This window comes from Camellia sinensis, chromosome 5 (assembly GCF_055761805.1).
Source record: "Camellia sinensis isolate YWXY chromosome 5, ASM5576180v1, whole genome shotgun sequence".
NCBI lineage: Eukaryota > Viridiplantae > Streptophyta > Magnoliopsida > Ericales > Theaceae > Camellia > Camellia sinensis.
The window spans coordinates 92,050,235-92,069,234 of NC_138965.1; the positions used below are offsets into that span (position 1 = coordinate 92,050,235).

Genomic DNA, 19,000 nt, shown 5'->3' on the forward strand with positions numbered 1-19,000 from the left:
GCCCAATTCATTCATATCCGACGGCCTTTGGCTAGATCATTCATGTCCAACAGCCTTTGGCCCAATCATTCATGTCCGACGGCCTTTAGCCCAATCATTCATGTCAAACGGCTTTGTCCCAATCATTCATGTCAAACGGCCTTTAGCCAAATCATTCATGCCAAACGGCCTTTGGCCTAATCATTCATGTCCAACGGCCTTTGGCCCAATCATTCATGTCCAATGGCCTTTGGCTCAATCATTTAGTATAACAAATACTCACTACAAGAAAATCAAGCTATAGTAGCATTTTTTATAACATCGCCTCAAAAAATGTAGCTATAAAGTGGTTATTGTGACGGTCTTTAACCACAATTAAAACTTAAGTTTTTAGTCGCATTTATTTTCCAAACTGTTGCTATACATATTTTTTTAGTTACATTTACAACTCAACCGCTACAATAGGTGAAACAAATAAGGCGACAAAAAATTTCTAATTTTACGCTTAGAATTTCAATTCAAAAAAAAGGGTTGAACCTTAAGTCGATCTATCTATACTTCTTATGCCCTAGTCTATCTATACTTTCACGAAGTAGCGCCAAGAAGTCACAGAGGCTTCCTGATTTCACAAGCTACAGCCCACCGGTGTATCGACCAGTGTATCAATGGTTCATCCTCCATCGGTGTATCGACCGATGCATCAATGGTTCCTGATTTCAGGTCAGTTTGCTCTCTCTCTCTCTCTCTCCAAACACTCTCATAATGTACCGACATACCAACCAAATCCATAAATGAATAATCTATATATTTCATCCTCTATCAGTGTTTCTTATGTATGCTTCAAAATAAACCCAACCCAGAATTCATACAACTCCCAATCTTCCAGGGACCATAAAAACCCTAAATTTTTGCTTTGATTTCAAGTTAAAATCTTGGGTTTTCTTTGGTTTTTGTGTTCCTTTTACCATAATCAATATCTTCTAAACCAATTCCAAAAATTTTAATCATCTTCACGTTGACTTGTACACTAACAAGTACATATTCTCTTCCTTTTGTCGTCTTTCATGGTAATTTTCTCATCATTCTATATGATCTCCTTGATTATTCATGCCCACAATATGCTCTGTTTACTTTAATTAACAATTCATTATTGAGAATTGAAATGTGAAGATCACAATGTGATGATTAAGTTTTATTGTTACTAATTCATTATTGAGAATTGAAATGTGAAGATCACAATGTGATGATTAAGTTTTATTGTTACTAAGTTCGTGTTGGACTATTACAATTAGGTTGGTTTAGATGTGGGTTTGTTGGATTTTGTATATTAGTTGTTAAAGCTTCCTTTTTAGGATCATTAGCATTAATACAAACACAGAATTGCTTTCAAGCCACTATTATGATTTATATGGTTGTGTTTCATGTTTTGTGTGGTGATTTCTGTTACTATAATTAACAATTCAGTATTGAGAATTGGAATGTGAAGATCATGGTGTGATGATTAAGTGTTATTGTTACTAAGTTGCTATTGGAATGTTTCAATTTGGTTGGTTTAAATGTGGGTTTTTGAATTTTTGTATTTTAGTTGTTGATGCTACACACATTCATGTGTCCTGTATGTGTTTGATAAAATGCCACAACAAGCTTTTTCTTTATTGTTATATTTCATTTTGTTTTAGTTTATTTATTTATTTATTTTTGAGAAAATTGATGTCCATTATTTTAATGCTTGTACACTTGTATAGTTTTCTTGGCCTAATAATGTGATTAGAGAAAATTCAACACTGAATTATGCCCCTTTTTTGTTGAATCCAAATACACAACTAACGAAGAACTTTGAAACATTCCACCCTTTTTACTAGTTTAGCAACCATCATACAAACCCAAAATGACTTTACTTTCATTGGTCAGATGCACAACAAAGTGGTTCTAGGTAGCCAGATAACATAGTTACGGTCACACTTGTCTTAGGGAAGATCCAACAAAAATGACTTTAATTTCATTGGTTAGATGTGAAAAAGTCCGGCTTAACCTCCAATTGGATTTCATTCTAAGCCTTTTGTTTTCCATAGAGAGAGGTGAGTTTTGGACCTTTTTTCCTCCCATAATATACAGCTTCTAGAAACAAAATTGCAAGCTTTGTGAAGTCTCACTCTATTCTATGGCTGAGTTTTTAAACTAGGAAGTACTAAAAAAACGTATTGATTTATTTGATCATTACTTCTCATGTCCTGGTTGCAACCAAAAAACAGTCTGCAACCCCAAAACCCAATAGCAGCTACCAAAAAACAAGAAAATAAAACAGAGCTGCCACCATCATAGGTCAATTGGAGATCAGGCTGCAGCCCCAAAATCCAGAATAGAACACACTCAGAGCTCCACATTTCCACCTAAACACCTTCTGATCTAGCTAAGGAGGAGAAGATAAAGGGAAGAAACAAAGAGGTGGTGACTAGGGAGTACATCATCAACCTCCGCAAGCACTTGCACAGCTGGTACTAACCTATCTATCTATATATGCATTATAGCTTGTTGATTATATCAATTAATATATGAAGTTTGGTTCTTGGTAGTGTCGAATCAATTGTTAATGTGAAATTACAACATTATCAACTTGAGTTTATGTGAAATTATTAATGTTGTCTCATAGGGAACACTGCCATTTTGGAATTTGGATTTTTTTGACTTAGCAAAGATCAAATGGAACCCTTGTTGGTTTAGTTTACCCAAAAATTTCCACACTCTCACACAAAGATATATAAATGTACATATATATATATATATATATATATATATTGTATCGCCCTCAAAATAACAACATTAAACCCATCCATATAGAGACATGCATTGATACATAAAAGTCCACATTCATCTATTCATCAGAGTATTTCATTACAAAAGTATTACATGGTTACAACAGAAGCAAATGCCTTACGGGCTTACAGCTTTCCAAGTTAACACTTGGTTACAAAAGGGGGTGCTAGCTTAAATACACATTAAGTCCTAGGCTCAAATCTATATGAAATACAATCAAGAAAGAATAAGGCAACAAAAGTATGTCTGCCTCTAGCCTCCCAAGCTATGTCCTCAGAGGTGGCATGCTACCTGTACCTGAAAATGATGTTCCCATATAGGGTGAGCCACAGCCCAGCAGAAATATACTAAACCGACTATGAACAATGCCTAAAAGATTAGCAACTGATAGATGGTCAATACTTACACTTCCATTTACATCTTATTAAAATTCCATGACAGCCAAGTCTATGTTACAATTCACTTTTCATTTTTTTTATCCAACTTTGAGTTTGAAAACAAGGCTCAGTACTCTGGCCAAAACATTTGATGAGATTATAGTTCATCACTAGAACACTTTCGAAATCCAACGTAGATACACATTTTGGTGTTGTATCAATAACACACAAACTACTTCCATACTTCGCAAACAATGATAATATACATTTTAGTGCTATATCAAATCAAACAAACTTTTCAATAGATAAGCATATGAGCTATATCACCACTACAACAGATAAGCATATGAGCTATATCAATACTTTAACAGATAAGCATATGAACTATATCAATACTTCAACAGATAAGCATATGAGCTGTATCAACATTATAATAGATAAGCATATGAGCTGTATCAACACTTCAACAGATAAGCATATGAGCTGTATCAACACTACGATGGGAGAGCATATGAGCTGCATCCCCGGGTTCATCCCCCATGTCCCCTTAGCAATTAACTGATTTAGAGGTACATCCCCCATCTTCCTCTAAACCGTGGAGTACATCCCCCATCTCCTCCCATACACAAGTAATGCATATAAACAAAGAATCACATACGCAATCAATCAATACATAAAGTTAATGTATTCTATCAACTGTCTACACATAATGCATATAAACACATTGGCCATATGCACAATCAACCAACATATAAAGTTAATGTATTCTATCAACCTTCAAACTCCATGACACATCCAATTGCTTAGTTTTAGTTTGCCTAATCATCATGCATTGTCTACAACAATGAACACTACCCTCTACCGGTAGCCCAAAGCAATTATTTCTAAGCAGGAAATAAATGCACAAGTGGATAATATATCCACATTTCAACTAGATGAGCAATAAAAGATTCGAGTACACTCTTTAGTCCCATACATTCCCAATTTCAACATTCTCAATTCAATTCCTCGTTTTCTTCAATTAATTATATGCGTTAATTAATTAAACCAATTAGGGCAAATCACCATGATTCACAAAACAACCCTAAGGTTCCATTTCCATCAATGTCCCAACATTAATCTCATTTCTCTATGCCTATCATGCATATAGGTTTATATATTTTAAAACCCCAACTTTTGTAAAATTACACAAAGGCCCAAACCTTCTCAAAATTACCCAACAACCCCCAACATATCAAAATGCTAAAATTCAAAGACAAAGCTCATAAGATGGAGTAGGTTATCCCTACCTCAAATAATGGGACCCAACGAAGGAGGTGAAGAAACGGAAATGCTCCAAATCTCGAAATTTTCTGATTAAAAGATAGCCCTCGACGATCAACACAACTTTTGTAAAGGCCCAAGGTGAGAAAACAACTCCTACTAGATCAATCCTAAGAGAGAAGTTAGGGTTTTAGTGTGAGGAACTCTCAAAATAGCTTTTTGGAAAAGTAAGAGAGAGAAAGGATGTTGAAAAGTGAACAAAAAGGTCGGATCTCGGCTTTATATAAAAGTCGCCCCGCTTGAGCGCCAAACTCCCCGCTCGAGCGTCACTCACAGATCCCCGCTCGAGCGTCCAATCTCACACTCGAGCGGCGGATGCACGCTCCCAGAACTTTTACAGACAAGGTTCCCACTCGAGCGTCAAACTCCCCGCTCGAGCGTCAGACACAAACTCCCGCTCGAGCGGCCAATCCCCCCGCTCGAGCGTCTACCTCTGCAAACGAAATACTGGATGGGTGATTTCCCCGCTCGAGCGTCAAAAGCGCCGCTCGAGGTGAGAGACCAAAAACTGGGCAAAGGTTTTACATTTTAAAACATAACCAACTTATTCCCAACTTGCCCAACACAACTCAAAGCTCGAACACACAGAGAAAGGGATAGAAAGAGTATAAGACAACAGCACCCTTACGAAACCGAATCCGGATTACAGTTAAGCACGAAAGGGAAAACCGGAATCGCTATAACCTCCCCCCCTTAAAGAATTTCGTCCCCGAAATTAAGGATACGCCAAAACACAAGGCTAATTGATCACAGAGCATTCAACAACCGAGCCCTAAGGAAAGAAATTACCTTCAAAACAATCCTCCGACTCACTCTTAACAAGGAAGAGACTAACCAAGGGAACACATTCTAAACAACACCACCTTAGGTGCGCAAGCCTTAACAAACCAAACCTCCCCCGAAACAATTCACCAATAACCGACTAGTGCTTTAAGCTAAGTCACTACTCAACAACACGACCAAAGCAAATCTTTAGAGTAGATAATAAGAAAACATTTTTTTGTTCAAGAGGCATTTCTCAAAGATGTTTAAATTTTCAACGTTAACGTTCCGGGATAAATCTTGCATTTTCCATACGAAAACTCAAAAGCTTTGTAAACATTTTTCACAAATACGCTGTTACCCAAAACACAGAGTTATCCACAGTTTATTTGCCCAAAAGATTAATCTGGAATTCTTTAAAATCCTTGAATTAAATCAACTTTTCAACAACGCATTTAGATGGCCCCAAACACTAGGAAAATTTTGTTTTCCATTTCTTTTCAAAACAGCTCTATCCACAACCATCACGCACGCAGTGATGCCACAACCGACACAGGATATAACATTTCTATAATGGTAGTTAATAGAAATAACAACAGTACTAACAGCACATAGGGCATAAGAGCACATCTTATCTCAACAATACCCCCTTGAATACACAAATGATACACATCTCAGTGCTGTATCAATAACAAACCAAATATCATACATACATAATGTATAAAAAGCCAATCATTCACAATGATCAATCAATACACGTATTAGATGTATTATTCCTACCGTCAGCTTCAACGACAAAACATGTTCGATTAGTTTCAGTTTTCCCTAATCAACATACAAAGTCTACAACATCAAGACTAAAACTCAAGGTGACCAATGCCAACCCAAAACCCGATACCGACAAGCTGACTAATCAACTCAATAAACTCTACACTCAGTAATCCACACACTGATGTGCCACTCAAACAACTAACCCCAACCACGAAGTTCTCTACACAAACCACAAATTTTGGAATCTCACCGGATCTCCTAAAATTTAACCGCCTCAACACTGCGTTCCTTGACCGAAGACCGACATGGTCAACCTCAATCACAACATCCCGAATACGAAGGACCACTTTGACCCACGCTATCCTCATTACTTTAGAACACGAATTGCTCTTCCTTCAAAGAATGCTGCCAGCATCCACTCACAACCCACACCCAACAATGGATAACCAATCACAATACGAACACTACCCCTGTACCACCAAGGGGGTCACCACGGATTCATTATCTAGCAAGGCCCCAAAACACGAACCATTATACAGGTACCATTCCCACTAACTCGAGATACAAATCTCACGTTCCCTCGAACATTCTCACATAGTCTTGCCAACACCGCGCAACTCTCGAAACCATCACATCTAACACATTCAACCGTACTAGGCAAAACCTTCTTATTTTGCAAGCCCTCTTACTCCTACACCGAATCCCACAATAACTCATAGGGTCCACTCGTTACTCTACATCTTACTTGTCACTCATCTCGAGAGTACCATCAAGAGGCCCGGCATCCGTGCTAAACCACTAGTCCAAACTACCGCTAGGCAACCATCATGAACCAAACCCCGACACCGTTACAAGTCGCCGATAAGACTTCCAAAGATTCACTCTTCTAACTTTCCAGAGGAGTAAAAGTCCTCGCCTCCCTCATCATTAACCCACTTCTTCATCCGTAAACACCATACCACTGTGACTCCATCCACGGGTCACACTCTAACCACGGGCTATATACCCAATTAACCCTTCTGATAACATCCTCTGACTTGACCAGTGCTAAGGTACGAACCTATCACATTCGATCCAAATAAAGGAATTTGAAAACTTAGGGAAACACCCATTATACTACAGCCCGAGATATAGTACCAGCTACTTACAACACATCGCTCCCGATACAACAATCACAACCTTATATAGGGACTAACATCCCCTCACTTAAAATGGCCAATCAGTACACCTGCAATCTCGGCAACGTTACTTACCACGAAGGTACGAGTCCAACCTTAACAAAATTATGCGCTATGCCCCCGTAGGACACCATATTAAATACGTGTTACATCTAGTATTAATTGTACACTTCACATCCTCTCGAGTTCAACCGACAGTAGATCAAAAACTATACCACACACAAAACTTTAAATGGGTAATACCCATGAAATTCCACACACTCGGCAAGTAAAACAATTCTCGCTCCAATATTGCCTTGGCTAGGACACGCACCCCTCGGTGGTTCTTCTAAATTTTGAAAACATGGCTCCTCAGCCCTCATCCTTCCCAAATCAAGTCACACGCATAATAAAAAAAAAAATTATGGTTTTACAGCAACTTTATACATTAATAAAACTTTAGAGCTACGACGTGCTCCAATTCACCCACTCCAGGGAAATTAACAAACAAAGCATATATGTATACATATATAGATAAACAAACAGTTTAGATGTTTCAACATTCCCAAAACACATTGGTTACACAACAGAACCCAATGATCACAAAACAATAATCCACTGATTACAAAACGGATTAGTCAAAACAAAACCATCCCATCAGTATTACTACTACTACCGTCCCTTGTTGGACCGCCGAAGTTGGTCATCCCCGAACATAAGATAACCTACGAGTTTACATACCATGGACAAGAACTACTGACGTGCCCCCTCTGTCCACACCTGGAACAACTACAAACTTCCCCAACTGGGGCTCGGGAACTCGACTCTACTGAGGCCCTCACAATCTGGCCTGCTAGTCCCCTAAAACGATACTGTTCCTGCCCAGTCGAATGAAACTGAGCCTGGCTAGGTTGCAAAACCCCTAAAGAAGCCCCCGGCTGAGTACAGAAGCGTCGAATATGACCTGGCTGATTACACATCCAACAAGTAGGCGGTGCCTGAGCACGAGATTGGTTCAGAATCTGGGCTGCTGAAGACCCCAACAACTGCCTCCCCACGGAGCATTTGATCGGCCCAAAACCTGGCTGGTTAGATGATCCTGGTGGTACAACTATTGGTTGAACTGCTAACCCTGCACCCTTCTTCTGTGGGCAAACCGAAACCTTGTGGCCCAGCAGACCGCATCTGAAACAAATGACGCCCCTCTGCTTACTTTCTCCCGAACCCAAATCCGACACTGGAAGGGTAGTTCTAGCCCGACCTCCCTGTTGCGGGTTTAAAACCCTCTGCCTCTTTAAAGGCCTACCAACACTCTGAGTCACAAGAGTCGCCGAGATGGCTTCCTCCCCACTCTGCCTTATTGCTAGCACCGCAGCCTCTACATGGGCGGCCGCCTCAACAAGCACCCTATAACTTCGATGCCAAGACCCCGCAATCCTATCACAGATGTCGTCACGCAGCTTACTCTCAAACTCGAAACAACGCAAGTCCTCCGTCTTCACCAATTCTGGAGCAAACCTCGACAGTTAGCAAACCATCTTTCGAACCGCACCAAAGGTGTAGTACCTTGGCGTAACTCCACAAACTGTTTCCACAACTCTTCCCGAGCGGAAGGAGGGAAATCGCAACTTCCTCGCCTAGGCATCCTAGTAAAGTAACAGAGACACGTTAGCACACTCATACATGTGCCGAAGCTAAACACTCACGTCCTAACACATGGACAACTGTAATTCACTCCACGTAAGCACATAAACACATAAGCACTTACGAATTTCATTTCCGGATAATGATAGTCCCGAGGCGTTACTAGAGTTCCGGTCAGAAACAGCATTGATCAAGTGCCTTTCCAACAGGACTCCCAGAAACCCAAGGATCCAATCAACATCCAAGAAACTACATTCCATACCCAAATAATCACATAAAAAGTTATCACAAAAGTACGTAACATTACGTCTAAGTCTCTAACAAGCGAGACAAACCCATTGTGATACTAATCACTTCCCACGTACCCAAAGTATTCGAACCCGGTACGCTCTGATACCAAGTTGTAACGCCCTCAAAATAACAACATTAAACCCATCCATATAGAGACATGCATTGATACATAAAAGTCCACATTCATCTATTCATCAGAGTATTTCATTACAAAAGTATTACATGGTTACAACAGAAGCAAATGCCTTACGGGCTTACAACTTTCCAAGTTAACACTTGGTTACAAAAGGGGGTGCTAGCTTAAATACACATTAAGTCCTAGGCTCAAATCTATATGAAATACAATCAAGAAAGAATAAGGCAACAAAAGTATGTCTGCCTCTAGCCTCCCAAGCTATGTCCTCAGAGGTGGCATGCTACCTGTACCTGAAAATGATGTCCCCATATAGGGTGAGCCACAACCGAGTAGAAATATACTAAACCGACTATGAACAATGCCTAAAAGATTAACAACTGATAGATGGTCAATACTTACACTTCCATTTACATCTTATTAAAATTCCATGACAGCCAAGTCTATGTTACAATTCACTTTTCATTTTTTTTATCCAACTTTGAGTTTGAAAACAAGGCTCAGTACTCTGGCCAAAACATTTGATGAGATTATAGTTCATCACTAGAACACTTTCGAAATCCAAGGTGGATACACATTTTGGTGTTGTATCAATAACACATAAACTACTTCCATACTTCGCAAACAATGATGATATACATTTTAGTGCTATATCAAATCAAACAAACTTTTCAATAGATAAGCATATGAGCTATATCACCACTACAACAAATAAGCATATGAGCTATATCAATACTTCAACAGATAAGCATATGAGCTATATCAATACTTCAACAGATAAGCATATGAGCAGTATCAACATTCCAATAGATAAGCATATGAGCTGTATCAACACTTCAACAGATAAGCATATGAGCTGTATCAACACTACGATGGGAGAGCATATGAGCTGTATCCCCGGGTTCATCCCCCATCTCCCCTTAGCCATTAACCGGTTTAGAGGTACATCCCCTATCTTCCCCTAAACCATTAACCGGTTTAGAGGTACATCCCCGATCTTCCTCTAAACCGTGGAGTACATCCCCCATCTCCTCCCATACACAAGTAATGCATATAAACAAAGAATCACATACGCAATCAATCAATATATAAAGTTAATGTATTCTATCAACCGTCTACACATAATGCATATAAACACATTGGCCATATGTACAATCAACCAACATATAAAGTTAATGTATTCTATCAACCTTCAAACTCCATGACACGTTCAATTGATTAGTTTTAGTTTGCCTAATCATCATGTATTGTCTACAACAATCAACACTACCCTCCACCGGTAGCCCAAAGCAATTATTTCTAAGCAGGAAATAAATGCACAAGTGGATAATATATCCATATTTCAACTAGATGAGCAATAAAACATTCGACTACACTCTTTAGTCCCATACATTCCCAATTTCAACATTCTCAATTCAATTCCTCGTTTTCTTCAATTAATTATATGCGTTAATAAATTAAACCAATTAGGGCAAATTACCATGATTCACAAAACAACGCTAAGGTTCCATTTCCATCAATGTCCCAACATTAATCTCATTTCTCTATGCCTATCATGCATATAGGTTTATATATTTTAAAACCCCAACTTTTGTAAAATTACACAAAGGCCCAAACCTTCTCAAAATTACCCAACAACCCCCAACATATCAAAATGCTAAAATTCAAAGACAAAGGTCATAAGATAGAGTAGGTTATCCCTACCTCAAATAATGGGACCCAACGAAGGAGGTGAAGAAACGGAAATGCTCCAAATCCCAAAATTTTCAGATTAAAAGATAGCCCTCGGCGATCAACACAACTTTTGTAAAGGCCCAAGGTGAGAAAACAACTCCTACTAGATCAATCCTAAGAGAGAAGTTAGGGTTTTAGTGTGAGGAACTCTCAAAATAGCTTTTTGGAAAAGTAAGAGAGAGAAAGGATGTTGAAAAGTGAACAAAAAGGTCGGATCTCGGCTTTATATAAAAGTCGCCCCGCTCGAGCGCCAAACTCCCCGCTCGAGCGTGACTCACAGATCCCCGCTCGAGCGTCCAATCTCACGCTCGAGTGGCGGATGCACGCTCCTAGAACTTTTACAGGCAAGGTTCCCGCTCGAGCGTCAAACTCCCCGCTCGAGCGTCAGACACAAACTCCCGCTCGAGCGTCTACCTCTGCAGACGAAATACTGGATGGATGATTTCCCCGCTCGAGCGTCAAAAGCACTGCTCGAGGTGAGAGACCCAAAACTGGGCAAAGGTTTTACGTTTTAAAACATAACCAACTTATTCCCAACTTGCCCAACACAACTCAAAGCTCGAACACACTGAGAAAGAGATAGATAGAGGATAAGACAACAGCACCCTTATGAAACCGAATCCAGATTACAGTTAAGCACGAAAGGGAAAACCGAAATCTCTATATATATATAGAGAGAGAGAGGGAGAGAGGCATGAATTCGATTGCTTCACATTGTAATCTCTTATATATCCTAGTTTATGTCAGATTTCTGCATATGTGCATAACAAGGTCACATGCTAGCCTAGTTTTTCAACCTTTATATTATACTCTATGTTACGCCTTTTCCCTTCTTTTTTTTTTGTATTTATTATTCTTTTACACTTTGTTGCTTTGTAACACAGAGACGTTGAATTTTAAAAGTCCAAATGAGTATAAATACTTGAAGCAAAGCAATTGCTATTCAGTTTCTCGGGTTGATGATGCTAGATAGTTTCGCATTGTAATGGTATTTTCTTCTTGTCCTTGTTCTTATTATTATGAGCACAGTTATAACCATCAATGAACTGTTGAATTTGAATGAACAATCCTATTTATTGCAGTTTGGAGATATGAATCCATACTAGCCCTCCTTGAGCCTGTTGCTCTTGAGTATGACCCCATGCACCTCTGTTCAAGGGTTCAAATGCTAGTGATGGATTGCTAAAATCGGACATGGAAATCCTTGTTGCAGTGAAGAGGTTTTGAAGCCCCTTTAAAAAAATTACATTGTTGATGGTACTTCATGAATGCCATCAGCTATTCTTATAATCAAATCAAAAATTTAGAAAACAAGCTCATAGAATTTTGGAAGAGGGAGAAGAACTATTAATAGATTAGATTGATTGTTGATATTTGCCGATATCTACTTGTTTCTCTCACTTCAATCCATTGTCTTGATGATAGCATGGATGGATTGATAAATTCTTCCCATACTTTCCTTTGTCTTTAAGCAATAAGTTTTATACATAGGTGGATTAATAAATTCTTCCCATTTTGAACCAACATAAATTTGGTGAATTTTATATGATAAATCAATAAATGGTGGGTTAAAGATCAGTTTTCTAGGAGAATGACTTTAAGCCAAACCTTGATTGTACTATTGTGGGTTAAAGATCTGGGCATTGATATTGTTTGAATTTTATGCATATTTTCTAAAAATGATAAGTGAAAGCTCAATTTTCCATCTTTTCTCTATCTATGCTCCCTTGAATCTCAGGAATCTCTGGACAACGTGCTAGTTGAACTCTACAAGGTACGCACATTTCTTCAAATCTGACCTTCTCTATCACCATAGATATAGATGTTGATCTGATGTGAATTTTGTTGGTAACAATTAGGAGAATTTGGAAATGCAACTTTTGTGTATGGATGACTGGTGTGATTTTCATAGCATTTGGAAAGAATGCCTTTTTGGTTTTTGTGGCATTTGAAATAAGTTGTGTTTGGATTTAATGGATAGGAAATTAAATGATTTGGCACTATTTATTCAAGGAACTTGTTCAAATTTAGATTTCATAGTTTACAAATGGATTTCAAGCCTTTTTTTGAGAACTTTGTCGTGATGAATTTAAAATAGCGTTTTAGTAGCTTCTTGAATCTTCATGGTAAGGGGTTTTAGTTCTACAATGATCCTAATAAAAGAACCTTTTTTTTTCCCCTCTGTTTTCTCTTTCCCATTTAGCCTAATAGTTATAGTTTGACATCTTGAATGCTCACTTTAATTACTTGGTGGCCAAGACAAATCTTTGAGTATACATCTTCATTTTATTGCAGAGATCTGGTAGAATTGAAGAACAGATTGAAATGCCTCAACATTAAAGTGAAGACTATTTTTAGAAGAACAGGTTATTGGGGAACTTGGCCTGGGCATACTTACAGCAAAATAATGTTTTGGATTTCAATGACTTAAATCCTTCCACTCTTGATAATGTTCATGAGTTCCTTGGACAAAAAGTCTCTTTACAGCTCATTAGTTTAGTCAGTGCGGACCCTGCTGGTGAGTTCTCATTCTCATCAATTATTTTACGTGCACATAATCCGATCACATAATCAAACACAACTTCTTTCATATGGAGGTGGGACTCACATTTAATGGTTACATCTCATGTGAAAAGAGTTGTGTCAAATTCTGTGATAAAATTGGGTGGACTTATAATTATTCTATAAATTTCAAAAAATGTTCAATTTTATAAAGTTGTGTCCAATTTTGTGATAAATTGTGTGGCCACAACTACATTGAATATTTTTTTAGGGTAAGTAGAATTGTTGATGCTGGTATGATGCTCTCAACGATGGGTCAATGACCAAACCTTCCTGTCAAAAAAGGAACTATTTAATCACCACTATTATTTTGGCCCTAGAAAGAAACCGTTATTGTATTTGGCCATTTTCTTTTCTTTTATAGATCATATGTTACCTATAAAATAAAAATAAATATATTTATTAAAAAAAATAATAAATAAAGTGATCATATTAACTGCTATCTTGATTACCATTAATTATATAAGAACATAACAATAGGAAAAATTTAAATTTAATAAATCAATGAATCAAACATAACTCATTAAATGCATGAATCCCATCTTTTTGACAGAATTTTTGTAATTAAATAATAAATGGTGATGATAGAATGGAGCAAACCTTACCTAAACATTATTGTAGAATAAAATTTTCACCTATTCTGAAATAAATAACAAAATAAGTTGAAACATGTTAATATATTGGTGAGTGTTTTCGTTTTATTCATTTCTTATTTATTAATACGTTCTTATGAATTTTTTTTTCTTTTTGGCTTGTTTGTTTTTCACCTGAAAGTGACTACTCAATGCTATATTTTTTATGCACAATTTTAAAGTATAGGTGATATAAGCAAAGAGGTAAACAGAGTCAGAGTAGCCTAAGAGAACCAAATCTTGTGCATGTAACAAAGAGGTAAACAGAACTTTAGGTGATATAAGCAAAGACGTAAACAGAGTCAGAGTAGCCTAGTATAGGTGATATAAGCAAAAAAATGTGATAAAAAAATAAAAAAATAAATGGATGAAGAAGTGACTTAATATTGTGCGTGTAACATTGGATTACAAGAACTAAATCTTTTTGCGATAACTTTAGGTGTTTCGTCCAATCTGATAGAGTCAGAGTAGCCTAAGAGAACCAAATCTTGTGATGAGTAGATATTTGCAAATCTGGTTTTGCAAGCACATGGGGCTTCTTTTCTTCTTTTCCAATTTAATCTGTGTACTTCAAATATATTTTGTGGACTAGTTTCTAGTGTTGTGATTTTCTTTTTGTGTTCATTTCCCCCAAATTCTTTACATAGTTTTCAATTCTGAGTTTCATTCAGAAAGTAGTCTTAAAGATTTAATTATTTGGTTTTATGTGGTTAATTGATTGTTATTTGTCAATTGATTAGGTGTGTTAGCTTGCTTATGTTATTACTTTCGTTATTAGATCTTTGAATGGGTTGGATTGGGTGGCTTAGTTCTTTCTACAACTATCCAAACTAAACAAAAACAGAGCCTAATGGGCTTCCAAGAATAATTCCCTCTTATTGGGGGTTAAACTGAATCTACCTTCTTAATTTGATTAATGATTACTCTCAAGAATGATAATACATACAAATTAGAAAAAGGAGTTGGTTCAGCTCAAATTTAATAAATCTGCCTGCCTAGGCCAAATCAACGCATATCAACTTTAACCCTTATAAAGAATTTTGATCTTGTTTGTTGAATTATGTCAAGTTTAATTGTTATGTCCTTTATGCATTTCACTTAAAATGAAAAAAAGAAAGAAAGAATCTGAATGGTCATACATTCAGAGTATGGTTTTATAATGCATTTATATGACTAGAAAAAAAATATGATATAGTTGAATTTAATACACTGTTTGATTTGTGTTCTGTGTGCTTGAGAGTTGTTTGTGATTTGATGTATAATTTCTATATATACAATGACATTGCATTCATAGAAGTTACTAGTAAATTTGAGCATCCGCTGTCTCATTATGCATGCAAGCAAGTGTGGCGGATTATTCTTTTATCAATTTCCTTTCTAAATTGTTAACTGATTAATTATTCAACCTTTCTGCATGAGCATAGATAATACTATAGAGTCGTAATGATTGGAAACCCTCTTGTACTTTTAGAGGTAGTAATATTTATGACCTGAAACACAAAATGCTTGTGTGTGTGTATTATCATTTATGAATAATTTTATAAGTCTCTCAAGCTTTCAATTTACTTTATTCACTTGTGGGAACAGGGTGGTCTTGCACATTGATTTTTATTTTTTGTGGAGATATTATAAGAAACTATTTTCTCTTTCTGTGTACTTTCCAACATTTTGATACAAACATTATTTCAACTTTATTTATTTATTTATTTATTTTTTTGGTTGCTTATTTGCAGCAACTACATGTTTAAGCTTTTGCTCATTGGAGATTTGGGTGTTGGCAAATCATGTCTCCTTTTGAGGTTTGCTGTAAGTTCTCCCTCTTTTACACAGCTTCTTCTTCTTCTTTTCCCCCTCCATTTTTGTTCCTTCTTTGTTTTTCAAGATTGCTTTAATTAGCCATGTTGTTTTGATGTGATTGTGTTATTTTTCAATGTTTTCTGGTCTCCAGAAAAATGTGGCCTCCAGACAGATGCCAAGTTCATTAACGATTTTTATTTTTTCTGTAATCAAAATGATTCATATCTGGAAAGTTACATTAGCACTATTGGAGTTGACTTCGTAAGCAATGTTTTTTATTTCCCTTGGTTTGGGTTGCTGATTACCTTAACATAGATTGTAAAGTTGTAAATTATTCTTATGTTCTCTTCTGCAGAAAATCCGCACAGTTAAGCAAGATAGGAAAGCCATTAAACTCCAGGTTTTAAGTTTTAAGTGCGTTATTAGTTTGTTCTGTCTATGAAAGCTGTAAATTTCAATTTCAGCTTTGATTTAGTGTTTGATTGGGAATCTGTGTAAATAAGGAATGCCATATAAACATTTCTTTGCCATAGGATGGAAAATTTGCATAAAAATATGCTTAAATTTTGTAAAAATTTGAAGGATAGCTTTATTCGAAATGAAATCCAGAAAATTCACACTCTTGAGATTATATGTTAATTATATGACAATTTTGTTTTTAGTCAAAATTTATTGTGATGTTTTCTTCAACATGGTGTCCCCTGTTTTTCTATAAACTGTTTTCTTGCTAACAACTCTCATCTTTCTTCTTTTGTCTGGACATGCAGTGGGATGCTGCTGGACATGAACATTTTAGGACAATCAGTAGCAATTACTATTGCGGTGCACATGGCATTATTGTAAGCATTGGATTGTCTTCTTATTGAGTTTGCTTTTTAATGTATGGATTTAGTCTTATTCTGGTGGTTTTGTTGTCAGGTTGTTTACGATGTGACCGATCAAGAGAATTTTAACAATGTCAAGCAATGGTTAAGTGAAATTGACCGGTATGCAAGTGAGAATGTAAACAAGCTTCTAATTGGAAACAAGTGTGACCTTACTGCACCGAAGGTGGTGTCTTATGAGACTGGAAATGTGATATAGTTCGTATCTTGTTTTTTTGTTCATTGATAGCAGATCTCTATTACTCATACAAGGACTCTGCATTTTAATGAGACTTTGTCTTTTATTTTGTGCAGGCATTTGTAGATGAAATTGGGATTCCTTTCTTAATCAAACAATGGACGTCATTTCTCGATTTGAACATTTTTTATGGAGGTCTTTATAAAATGGCGTCATGAGTAATACATTTGAGTACTATTGTCATGTGACAAGTTTATTTGTACCTTTTAGATTATAGTGTGGGCTATTAGTTTGCTAGAAATATTGGATCTATTTTGTATTCAAGCTTATGTAATGAACCCTTTAATTAAGGTGTTTTGGATATTTTGGGATTATGATAATGCTGACTCTTTTACTTTTTACAATTATTGAGTATGGAGCCATTAGAATAAAATAGTGTTTTTATAGATATATAATGTGAGCAGGGATAAGTGAGAAACAACCATTAATGGTTAGCAAATCATTAAAAATTTCATGCTATATATTATTGCTAATTGAATAATAAAAATAGCCTATAACCGCGGTTTATAACCGTCGCCATAAATAAAATTCAAAAAAGAATTCTATGGCTATAGCGATAGTGTAAAACTGATGGAATAGAGTCAAAATATAACAGCGGTTCACAATATGTCACAAAAGTAAAGGATATAGCAGCAGTCGACCCGTCGTTATAAAGTTAGCAAAGTAATGGGTAAATTTAAGATATAGCGACATTTGCAACTGTCACTACATCGACCGTCGCAATAAAAATAACTATACCAGCGCTTGAATAAAATGTCACTATAAGGATATGCCGACGGGCCTATTGCGGCGGTTTGGCCGTCGCTATTTCAACCGCGGGTAAAGATCTTCTAGTTTTTAGCGACACTTTTTTCTGCTTTTAGCTGCAGTTTTGGCCGCTGTTAAATCCTGATTTTTTTGTAGTGACTTATCCATAATTGAAATCAACAAATCCATGGAGCTTATACAGAATTAGCATTTGAAAATAACAAACTTGAAAATATCTTTACTATGATATTACTCATAGTGTTCTGCTGGTGGATTTGCCCTCGTGCTTGACCCTACATAATACATAACACATATTGGGTCGCAAGCTATTCAATCCATTCCTAACTTATACATTCCTCTTAGGCCTCTTTCTTATCGTTTTGATTCATTTACAATGCTCAATGTATGCCTAAGAGTGCTTAGAAATAAAAGGGAATGGAAAATGAAGCACAAAACAACTTCTCAAAATTTCTGAAACAGGGCTACCCGCTCGAGCACGGATTCCGCCGCTCGAGCGGACCCCTTTGGTCTGCAAAAGTACTGGTTGCCTCATTTTTGCGCTCGAGCGTGACCTCGGACGCTCGAGCTGAGAGTCAAAATATGTGGTTGGGCACTCGAGCGTGACTCTTTGCGCTCTAGCATATATCAATGCCTGCAAAAGTTCTAGGAACTAACATTTTACGCTGGAGCGGTGATTTCCACGCTCAAGCGAACATGCCAAATTCTGGAATTTCCAGAATTGTTCTTGAAGCTCAAACCTGACATTCAAAAGCCCAAAACTCATGTTCTTGGTTGAAAAATGTGGAAACACATTATATATCATGAGGACATAAGCAATATGAGGCCAATTGTTCAAAATCATGATTTAATTCTCAAATTATTTAACATTCTTCTTGACATGGCCAAAGCTCATGCATTCTAACTTTATACAAACTCCATATCTCCATGGATCATTCATGCATGTGTAATATAGACCCCAATACCATTTCAAATGACACAAGCGATGCTTAATCTCATGAAGCTCAACAAAACTATGCTTGCATGTATGATTCAACTCTCAATTTCTCATAATTAACATGCTATATGCTAGATTATGCAAATTCATGGCAATTCTCTTCATGCATGTACATATGTAAATTCATGGCAATTCTCTTC

The 19,000-nt window shown here is 36.8% G+C and overlaps 1 protein-coding gene across 5 annotated transcripts; it reads left to right on the forward strand.

Annotated features, from left to right (window-relative positions):
• The first annotated feature begins 378 nt into the window (after positions 1-378).
• LOC114298845 (ras-related protein RIC1) lies at positions 379-17,442 on the forward strand. Of its 5 annotated transcripts, XM_082869231.1 has the most exons (10): positions 379-699; positions 11,870-11,973; positions 12,724-12,759; positions 13,281-13,503; positions 15,913-15,985; positions 16,190-16,237; positions 16,332-16,376; positions 16,744-16,815; positions 16,895-17,050; positions 17,155-17,442. In XM_082869231.1, the coding sequence occupies exons 5-10, from the start codon at positions 15,920-15,922 to the stop codon at positions 17,254-17,256; spliced, it is 489 nt and encodes a 162-aa protein (XP_082725357.1). In that variant the 5' UTR covers positions 379-699; positions 11,870-11,973; positions 12,724-12,759; positions 13,281-13,503; positions 15,913-15,919; the 3' UTR covers positions 17,257-17,442. The 5 variants fall into 5 exon arrangements, with proteins under 5 accessions (XP_082725357.1, XP_082725358.1, XP_082725361.1 ...); XM_082869232.1 differs by lacking the exons at positions 11,870-11,973; positions 12,724-12,759; XM_082869235.1 differs by lacking the exons at positions 379-699; positions 11,870-11,973 and having other exon boundaries at positions 11,980-13,503; positions 16,895-17,058.
• The last annotated feature ends 1,558 nt before the right edge of the window (positions 17,443-19,000 follow it).